General features: G+C 36.4%; 1 protein-coding gene across 1 annotated transcript in view; it reads left to right on the plus strand.

The window, feature by feature from the left end:
• The window catches only part of CCDC38 (coiled-coil domain containing 38), a 46,195-nt gene that overhangs the window by 32,837 nt on the left and 1,978 nt on the right, over positions 1-11,380 (plus strand). The window contains exons 11-15 of the mRNA XM_077772151.1: positions 470-539; positions 1,568-1,719; positions 2,971-3,106; positions 7,690-7,895; positions 10,067-10,160. Of these exons, the coding sequence (XP_077628277.1) occupies positions 470-539; positions 1,568-1,719; positions 2,971-3,106; positions 7,690-7,895; positions 10,067-10,160 (658 nt within the window). The remainder of the gene's footprint in view (positions 1-469; positions 540-1,567; positions 1,720-2,970; positions 3,107-7,689; positions 7,896-10,066; positions 10,161-11,380) is intronic.

Consider the following 11,380-nt stretch of genomic DNA (forward strand, 5'->3'; position numbering starts at 1 on the left):
ATCCCAACCATTTATTTATTCAGCCTGATCAGAAAATATTTTTTAAAAATCAGTTCTTCAGAAGACAAATATTGTATTGCTCTGGGAACGACCTTTGTTTTGAGCACTGGAGCACGTTTAGTTTGTCAAAACTACATTAGAAGTGACAAAACACATGCAACAAAGCACATTGTCATGTGTTTTTTTTTATAAAAAGTTTTTATAGATACACCTCAAATAATTGGTACCATATGGTTTGGCCCGCCCCTGTGGTCTTGGTTGCATGTGTCAGCATTGTCTGGGACTAAATCGGATTTTCTTTTGCATACCTCTGAAATCCATTGATTCCTGCAAACAGCAGTTTCCTAAAAGGCCAAAAAGACTATCGAAAAAGAACTGTTATAGTCAGGTTCCAAAAACAATTTAGAAATAAAAGCAAATCTGTTCACTGAAAATGGCTCAGAAACCAGGCATTTTATTTCTTTTACAGCCCCACTGAAAGTATCAGTTCAGAAGATAGTTTGGAATTCTTTTTAGATGATGATACAGACTATGATCTGGTAATCAGATTATCTTTCTTGATTTGAATATTGTGTTTGGTTAAAAGTATAAATGCTCATTACTTTTAAGAATTAAATTTCTTACTCTAATTATTCCACAAATTTCCAGAAGTTGATTTTGATACTGCTTCCCAGTTGCCTATATAGTTCATCTTTGTCATCATTTTATGAAAAATAAATGTTTATAAGAAGGTAATAATTCAGGTGATATATGTATTATCTACAATCATCCTGTAAAAATGCCACTTTCTGATTGCTTATCATTTTACTGGAGCTTGAGATATACTGGATATCTATACTGTAAGATAAATCAACCTTCAACAAAACAGCCCTTTATGTTACAAGACTAACTTTGAGCTAATTCCATCCTAAAACGTTTGTATTTTGTCTCTTTGTAACAGAGCCTAATGTCCTCCAGGTTCATTCATGTGGTAGCATGTGCCAAGATTTCCTTCTTTTTTAAGGCTGAATTAAATCCCCATTGTATGGATATACCACATTTTCTTTATCCATTCATCCATAAATGGATCTTAAGGTTGCTTCCACCTCTTGGCTATAGTTAATATGATGAACATGGTGTGCAAATATCCAAGTAATCTTTTTAAAAACTAAATTTACTTAAATACATACATATTTGTTACATTTTTTGGAAAATATAAAATGAAACAGGGGAGAAAATTATCTGTGCTTAGCCTCCTTTTTCTCTTTCCTATTCCTTCTCTCTTGCCTTTCCTTAGACCCATCTTTCCCTTTTTCTTGTCTTTGTCTCCACTTCTGCTCCATCCTCCACTCTCTTTTCCTCACCTTTTTTCTCCCCCTTCTCTAATACCTTTCGTCTCCCCTAATACCCAAATATCCTCTTCCTGAAGGCCATCTCTCAAATAGGCCTCCTTGCCATTCTCTGCCCATGCTTCCCTTGTAATCAGAATGGTATTCCTTCCCCCCGCCACACTGTATTTTTCTAGATAAGTCATATGTGCTTAAGTAGCATATTTTTAAGTAAATCATTTTTATTGCTGGTTGATTAGGAACCAGAGATTTATTTCAAAGAACCAGAAGATTTACTTCAAGTCCTCACAGAGCTGGAAGAGCAAAATCTAACTTTGGTACAATATTCCCAAGATGTAGATGAAAGTCTTGAAGATCTATATAAAAGAGAAAAACTTATACAGGATAAAATGTGAGTTATTAAAAACAAGTAGATTTATTCTATTAAGCAAGTCTGTCTCTAACCAGAAACTGAATCCAACAGTATTCCTGTATGACCCTTCCTTATGGTCTCTCTGGATTTAGTCTGGGATTTTTTTGTTAATAATTTACATTGCAGGGTATAAAATGTAGAAGTTATATTTACACAGAGTAGACTGGCTTTAGTTTAATTGTAGTCCATACGTCCTTTCACTTGTCAAAATATTTGCTTAGCTAGCAATAATAAAAGGCAGTTTGAAAGATTAAAAAGAATTAAAATGTCACCTGCCTTTATTTTTTTATTTTTTTTTACTGCAGTATACTTGACACACATTACATTGCTTTCAGGTGTACAACGTAGTGATTCCACAACTCATTAAGTTTTGTCCGATGCAGCTTTCATTCTGCTATCTGGCTTTAGATGATAATGTAATGCTAATAAATGCATTTTCCTTTACTGTAACTCTCACAAAGTTATGTGACTTAAATATTATACAATTTTATAACATACATATAGATATACCAGGGCTATCATAAAAGGGATTTCTGTCAGGGGAAGGAGGCTGGATTTGATGCTTCACAAAATTCCTTCTCTAAAATTTTATATAATTTTGGAAAAGAGCTTCAAATAAAAGAGAATAAACCTGTTTATCCACCCATTATAAAGATGTGTAAAGTCTTTTCCAGAATAGTTTTGTGGGCCAGTCGATGGTAATCTTTTCAAACAGTAGGTCAAACTACACTGAATTTTGGAACAAATTAACTTATTCAAAATTTAAGCCCCTACAAATCATGATCTCACAGCTACCCTTCACCACTGATGTATCCTTTTAATCCTGGTCTCCTCTCTCTCAGTCCTCATAGCATACGGTGCCCACACCCTGACAGTATGAGTTTTGGGAAGGAAGTGGGTATGATTGGGCAGGAAATGGGGATCCAGGTCAGAATCTATCTCTAGATCACTCCACAACTTGATTCCTGACATGCCAACTCTGGAGGTCTCAGGGGAATCACAGGAAGAAAATCCTTCCTGATAGAAGTTAAAAGCACTTATATGTGAACTTACTTTTTTTTCTCATTTTACCTGAAAAATTGTATGTACTTTGACATCTTAAAATATGAACTTGTATTTGGCTTACTAGACATAGAATGCTGATCTGGAAAGTGTGCTGAAGCTCAGGAATGATGGTTTATTTCTAAACCACAAATTACAGACAAGGGTCCTTTTCTTCTTTGGCAATAGAAATAGCAACATAGAATTTCTTTTGGAGCACAAGGAAATGCTCAAGACTAACTGTGTGAGAGAAGAGGAAAAAGCTGCAGAACTGGAATTAAGGTCCAGGCTATTTAGTTTTGGAGAATTTAAATCAGATACTCAGGTAATCATTCTTTGCCGATGGTATTTTTATTTTGGCTCATGTTAATAATAATTTGCATTTCCTGTCCACTAAGCATTGGAATGGGGAGTTAAAGCACACCACAAGTCCTAGGTTGATGACAGAGGTAGAAAACCAACTTGGAATTATCTTGTCTGTACATAATAGTCAATTCACATAGTAGATAGAAAGCATTCAAGCTGGTATTGGGATTCTCCTAAAATGTGCTCTAATTATTACAAAGTATGATGTTGAAATTGTTCTCCCCACAAATATATCTTAGTTAAGAGTGTACACACATGAAGTAGTTCATTGTCTATGATCATTTTGTTCATAATTTGAAGATCAAATAATTAACAGGTGAAGCACTGCATCAAAACTGAATGGAGTATCAGCCCAACACGGAGCTTTTAACAGATGTCAGCCTCTCTTGCTGACATGGGGCCCCCATGATGCACTAACGCATTATCTATTTTTTACGTGGATGTCTCTCCCAGTTGGATGCAAACCCCTCCAGGGCAGGGACTGCACTACCCTTCCTAGTTAGATATGTTAAGTGTCCCTGTTAAGTAGGTGCTTAATAAATGTTTGTTGAATTAATGATTAGTTTATAGACCTACGACAAACTCCAGCTAACAATGATTTCCTTGTAAAAAAATCTCAAATGAAATAAAAAGTAAAATCTCAGATATGAAGCTAATACCACATTTATGGTTATGAACTTAATTTTCAAAGAGGTAGATGTGGGGGAACTCAGTCAGGTGATTGTCCTCCCTAACCATAGGATGGGCAGGGTTACAAAAGCAAAAGTTGCTTATGGCTTATTCACACACACATTTCCTAGGGTGGTATAGTACCCTGAGTTAGGAGGAGATGGGCTCATGCACTGCTAAAGCAAGAAGTGTGATGACAGTCACCTTTCAGTTCTTCAATGCTGGCTTTTAAAAAACTGTGTATGTGTGTGTGGTAAAATGTACATAACACAGAATTTACCATTTAACCATTTTAAGTGCACAATTCAATGACACTAAATATATTGGCAATACTGTGTAACCGTCACTATTTATAGAATTTTTCATCATCCCAAATAGAAACTCTCCCTACCCATTAGAAAATAACTCTTCATTCCATCTTCCCAGCCTCTAGTAACTTTTATTCTACTCTCTGTCTCTATAAATTTGCCTGTTTTGAGGTACCTTATGTAAATGGAATCATACAATAGCTGTCCTTTTGTGTCTGGCTTATTTCACTTAGCATAATGCTTTCAAGGTTCATCCATGCTATAGCATGTGTCAGAATTTAGTTCCTCTTATGGCTGAAGAACACTCTATTATATTTATATTCCACATTTTGTTTATCCATTCATCCACTGATGAACATTTGGGTTACTTCTACCCTTCAATTCTGTTTTAAATAATTCTGAAGCTGACATTAAAAAATGTCAGAAAAATTATCAATGATATGTCACCTTTCCCTGACCAAACCCCTTTCATCCATGTTTAGGATAGCTATGAAAAATAAACATTTTCAATACCCTTAAATTTTGAGGCAACCAGATCCCTAAACAGAGAAGATAGGATTGAATATAATTTTGGTATTTGTGTATTGCACACTCTGAGAAAATGGGGCCAATAATGCATAGTGTCTCCTAGAGATGTGAAGTGCTAGGGTGGAAAAGGGGGGACAGAGCAGAAAAATTGACAGGGGAAAAGTATTCTTAGAACCATTCCCGTTCTTTCAGATCTCAAAATGTGCAAAATATAATCCTTTATGAGTTAACAGCAGTATCTAATTTTGATATTCATAAATCATAGTTACTTTGGAGCTATAACTATAAAATTATGATTTTATTCTTTCAAAACATCCACACTCCTATTTAATCTCTAACATTTTTTATCAATTCAGTATTTTATTTTTAAAATAAAATTTTAAATGAGTATATTGAAAAGTGCACAAATTATAAGCTAATTACAGATTATCTCTTAAGAAATCTCCTCAAAGTGAACACACCCATGTAACCAACCCCTGGATTTAGGAAACAGACTGTTATAAGCGCCCCCAAAAGCCTCCCTCATGCCCCCTTCCAGTCTCTACCATCCCTCAAAGGTGACCACTATCCTGACTTCTCTTACCATCAATTAGCTTCCATGCTTTGAACTTGATATAAATGGAATCATGTGATATATCTGGCTTCTCTCAAAATGATGTTTGTGAGATTCATCCACGTTGCTTTGTGTAGCAGTTACTTGTTCATTTTCATTTAACATGAAATGAAATGTAAGCTACTGTTCAGTTTGCAGAATGTGTTCCTCTCTAGTTTTATTCTTTCAAACAGGGAGCTGATCCAGTTCAGTTGAGACTTGTTTACAGTCAGCACACAGCAGAATGTGACAGGCCTTAGAATTACAGAATCCTCTGACATCAAGATATCTTCCTGCTCCTCTATCCAATTTTGATATAATTGTTACTCCTGTGCATCGCTCTGGTCAGATCATTTCCCTTTCACTTTTGGAAGGCATACGAAGTCCTCATCCCAGTTTTGGTCTTCCACAATTCTGGCCAACCCCACCTCCGCGCAGCAGCTGGAAATCCTTCCATCCCCTGCAGGCGCCCAGGCAGCCCCTCCTCCGAGAGACTCTGGACTGGGCCTGCCATCTGGTGGCAGCTCCAGGAACTGGACACCGCTTCTGCCGTCAGGAGGCCTGCCGTCAGGAGGCCTGTACCTTGAGCTCCTCTGCACTGTTGGGCCAGGTCCTCAATCCCTTTCTCATTCCTGAGTCTTTATTGCTTAATCTCATTCCCTAATCTTAGTTCTTATGCCGTTCTTACCTTGTCAAGAAAATATCTCTCCATGTCTTTTCCTCTCCTGTTTCACAGGAGGAAATTAAAAAAAAAAAAAAAAAAAAAAGGCATTTTGAAAAAAGAAGACATCCTGAAAGGCCACTGCCCATCCAACTCTGAAACTCTAGTGTTCAAAAGGCCTCCTTCAGAAATTTTCATCAACTACTAACCATTCTCATATTAAGTTGCTTTTTCTCAGCATCAGTGTTCAAAATATTTAAAACAACTTTTTTAAATATACTCCCCTTGCAGCAAAATTGTTTTTACATACCCAACATACACTTCTCCTTGGTGGATGGGTATATTTTATTTTTCCTTTTATAGTTTTTTCTATTTCTAAAGTTTCCTGGAAGTGTTGATATAAATAGGAAATGTTATTTAAAAAAGGATAGAAAAAAGGAGATTTATGTCAAAAAGGTCTTTTGCTTTATTACTTTTTCCTTTAATATTACTTTGTTTCTCCAAGTTTTCTAAAAGGAGCATTTTTTTAAAGTTTTAAACTTTAGTTCCAGTATAGTTAACATACAGTTATATTAGTTTCAGGTATAAAAAGGAACATATTTGTAATACAAATAGGAAATACAGTGTTACTTTAGAGAGAAAAAAAGAGGTGATTAGTGATAAATGGGACCATCAGAAAGATGGTTAAACCAGGAGGTGGGAGGGACAAGCTGCCGGAGGTAAATTGTTGGTAACAGATCTTGACTTGTAATGAAGTGTTGGTGACTCTGTAAGGAGTCTTTGATTCTAGGAGGGCTGTCCCATGGCTCTTAGAGCCACATCTTGAGTGTTACTTGTCCTGGCTTTATGATGATTCTCATCTTCTTGAGCAGAAGCAGGCATAGGGACAGGATGCTACCTGGAGAATGATTTACTTTGCCCAGCAGTTTATTGAGGTCCTCTGAACTGCGAATGCCGGGTACACGGTGGACAAAGAATGAGAATTTTATGGTCCTGAAACACATTACCTATAAGCTCGAGCATCTCTACCAACAGTTGAAATGGTGCAGTGGCCAGGTGCAGGGATCAGCAAGGTTTGGCCTAAGCCTCTGCTTGGATCAGAACACTGCAATGGCTTCCAATGGAGAGAGTGAAAATTAAACTTAATAGGCTTTGCAGGGCAATGGGGATCTGTTTGCTTGTAACTTTTTTTCCCCTCGGAGAGAAAGCACTCGATCCTTTATTCAGCCAACATTTTATTAAGTACATAGTTCTATGCAAAGTGTTGCTTTAGATATACGTGTAAATGTAAAAAATAACTCCTGCCCTCCAGGTGCTTACAGTCTAGAAGGGAAGATAAGGCATGTATGCAGATAGCTTTCATACCAATGATTACAACTGAGAGTAATAAGTACAAAAAAAATGATTTAAAATGTGTGTGTATATGTATGTGTACACACACACATATATATATGCTGCCTCTATTTGAATGCTCAAGGAATTACATGAAAACACTCAAGCAAAAAGATTGTCATATTAAAATTGCTTTTTATACTTAGACTGAAAATATTTTTAAAATCCAAGGTGTTACCATAGTAATAATGTGACTATAAATTATGATATAAATAACCACTGTTGCATTTTCTCACTGTTCTATTAGTTTTTCTTTTAAAAAGAAATATTTAGTAGCATATAAGAGCTGCTATACTTCATTATAATGTAGTATAATGGAATTCTACATTTGTTGAATGAATGAGAAAATAGTGATGACATGTTATGTTTTCTGCTCTCCTTTTCAATCTTAGGAAAAACTGATAGAATCTCTTAGTAAAAAAATTAATCAAGTATACAAGGTCTGCATTGGAGATGCTGATGTTGGCAGTCTCAACCCAGTTCAAAAGCTGGTAAAAGTAGAGTCTCGCCTGGTGGAATTGAGTGATCTGATTGATTCCATTCCCAAAGAAAATGTGGAGGCAATTGAGAGGATAAAACAGAAAGAACGGCGGCAAAAGTATAGTCAATGATATAAGTGTAGTGAACGACTGAATGAGATGAGAAACTGTTTTTGCTGGCATTCCACAAACACTGAGCAAACCCCTATGACATGGCAAGGGTGATAGAGGCACAGTAGACCCAATGAGTATGAGTAGAGCATACCCTTCTCATACAGCTATTATTTAATGTAGGAAACATGGTCATCAAATAGTCTTCTGAAATAATGTGTCACTAGCAATGGTAATGAGCACTGGTTCACCTGGGCAACTGATCTAGTTTGGGATGGGTGAAGGGTCATTTTACCCTGAAAATACGGACTTTCAGAATGAATATTCACTACTTATACAAAAACTTTGGATCTTGTGGAAGGGGAACTGCACTTGTGATGGGAGGGCCCAAAGCACAGAATTAGAGCCCTTCACTGGAATGAGACTATATATGAAGGAATTGTTTAAAGTCAGATGCATGCATTGAGGGTTTTCCTCAGTGTATAACTGCCAACACTTAACACACACAGCATTTACATATTAACTCATTCGGGTAACCTCATGATGATTATCATCCCTGAAACAGCACCCCCTCCCACCTCCACATCCTTGCCTACCAGGAGAATACACTGATTTACACATTTCCATATCGAGTTAAATAAGGATCTTAATTTTTAAAGTTTATTTATTTTGAGAGAGAGAAAGTGCGAGCAGGGGAGGGGCAGAGAGAGAACAGAGTGAGAATCTCAAGCAGGCTCTGCACTGCCAATGCAGAGCCCAATGCTAGGTTCCAACTCAAACCAGGAGATCATGACCTGAGCCAAAGTTGGATGTTCAACCAACTGAGCCACATAGGTGTCCCAAGGATTTTATGTACATACTACCTCTCAAGCAATGATTATAAATATATGATCCCTAGTATAATGCGGCATGTACAGAATGCTTATAGGTGGAATGATATTCATGTTATTGCAAAAAAAACAAAACACCCATGTTGAGAGGCAGATGAGCACTACGGTTGACTGCTTGGGTTCAATGCAGGTTCTGCCATTTACAACTTTTGTGACCTTAGGTAGGCCACATAACCATTCTGAAGTCTCAGTTTCTTTTTCTTTAAAATGGCAGTTAATAATGATATTTATTTCATAGGGTTGTTGTGAGGATTAAATAACCTATGTAAAAGTACTAAAGCATGCTTGACACATAAGTATTCAAATATTAAGCATTAATGTTAGAGATTTTGTTACTGCTTACTGAGGGATATTGTTTCCCCCATACAAAAATGAAGTCCAGAATACATATAAAGGTGATTTTGGTGGGATTTTACTCAATATAAAGCAAAAAAATTTTAAATTGTAAATAAAAGATTACTCCTTACATAAGATGACCTAGGACTAGGGTACCTAGTGGCTCAGTCAGTTGAGGGTCCAACTCCTGATTTAGGTCCAGGTCATGATCCTAAGGTTGTGAGATGGAGCCCTGCTTTGGGCTCTGTGCCAAGTGTAGAGCCTGTTTGGAATTCTCTCTCCCCCTTTGCCCCTCTCCCCAGCTTGCATACTCACTCTCTAAAATGGAAATGGGGTGGAAGAAAAAAGACCTCTACGACTGACAGCACTTGCCTCTTTTCTAAAATAGGAAATAATTCTCATTGGATTGTAAATATAACTTATTTTCAATAGTGATACATGAATCTAATTCTAATTGCTTGTCATTCTTACCAAAAACAATTTTGTTTTTCCCATGGCTTAGAGGCACATAAAACTAATTTTGCATAAAAAATGTTCAGTAAATGTTACACTTAAAATTATTAGAGTCCATAAAATAGCTATCACTTACTGAGGGCCTTTCTACACCAGGTATCAGCCCGATATGCAGAGGTCATTTACTTTGATCCTCACAACTCTAAAGAGAACAAGACAAATAGCATTTCTTGGTCTTAATAATATACACTGTGGTACATGCATTTTTCTATGCATTATACTTTAGATTTTATTCTTTTCAAGCATTTTCTCTCATTTTAACACAAATGGGATCTGTTGTTGAGATTTCACCTGAATATTCAAAAGCCATAGTATGAAGGTGAAGTATTAATTTAACTTTAAGGGATCTCTTATATTTGGGTAGTTCATTACCAAGGGATAATAGATTTTTTTTTTTACTTTCTGTGATTTATAGTTGCAAAACTGTTTTTCTTTGACAGGTTACGTGAAGAGAAAATGAAAGAAAAACAAAGACACCAAGAGGAAAGGCTAAAAGCTGCCCTGGAAAGGGCAGTAGCACAACCAAAGAAAAAGGTGTGTTTTGTTATCAGTAGGTCCAGCTACATCTAATACGTGAATGCTTCTGTGAAAATACCTAATTCAACTAATTTATCAAGGGTGAACGTTAGCAAAATAGTCTTGTCTGGTCACAGCTTCAGATGCTGACTCCTTGTTACTTTTAGGATAATTCAAATATCTGGGTCTATGATTCTCCATTAGACCCATTTTAATAAAAACCTTTCCCCTCTCCTTTTTCCTTAGCTCCAGGTTCATGAAAAACCAGAGAATTTGTTCTTTAAATAATTTTTTTAAATAGATAGTAACAAGCATATGGCTCAAAGTTCAAAAGATACCAAGAGTATTTAGTAAAAAGTAAATCATTGTCAGTTCCCCTCCCTGGATGCAACCACCCAAGTTTCATCTAGATGCATCCTTCTGGAAATATTCTACATAGTTATTGTATATATTCTTCTTCTTACAAATGGTAGCCATGAGCCTTGCTTCCTTCACTCAACAACAAAGACAGCAAACCCGGAGAATTACAAATAATCAGACGGGTCTTCTTCTAATCCTCATATTGTAAAAATAGTAAGATTAATAGTTGAAGTGAAAATGATTTACCAAGTCACCTCAGATTTAGCAGCAGATTCAGGAGCAGCAGTCAAGGTGCTTTATATTACAAGATCACCTGTCCAATAATAAGTACGGGATTGGGCAGCCACTGAGTGCATCTGGTCCATGACTTCCCAATGGGTATGGAGGGTCTTGTGTTTCTAAATGCTACTCTCCTTCCTCTGGGTTAGGGTCTGAAATATATTCAGGGAAGCCAATTTCATGGTTATCTGCAAAGCTACTATGGACACTGTTTCTTACCACAGTAATAGCTCTAACCTACAGTGAAGGTTTATTATATGCTTCACAACCAGCCTTTTGAGCTAAGTACTTGAAAAAATTTAAGTGTGGTAACTTAATATATATGTCAAAAAGTGTTATCTTAAATAACTTTATTTAAATAAGCATTTCATCTTTAAAAGGGTCTGACTTCCCTATGAAGACCTGACTTGTCCTTTCTCCTAAAGAAGAATTTACCATTTATCCCTTGTCCACGTATATACTCACTAAATTCACCAAGCTGAAATGATTATTTTTAACATATCCATGTTTCCTTCTAGACCGTGAGTTTTTAGGATTTTTTAAAACTTTACTTTGGAAGAGAGTGCACACATGCATGGGGGGGGGGGGCAGAGAGGGGG

Source organism: Crocuta crocuta, unplaced genomic scaffold (assembly GCF_008692635.1).
Source record: "Crocuta crocuta isolate KB4526 unplaced genomic scaffold, BGI_CrCroc_1.0 scaffold216, whole genome shotgun sequence".
NCBI lineage: Eukaryota > Metazoa > Chordata > Mammalia > Carnivora > Hyaenidae > Crocuta > Crocuta crocuta.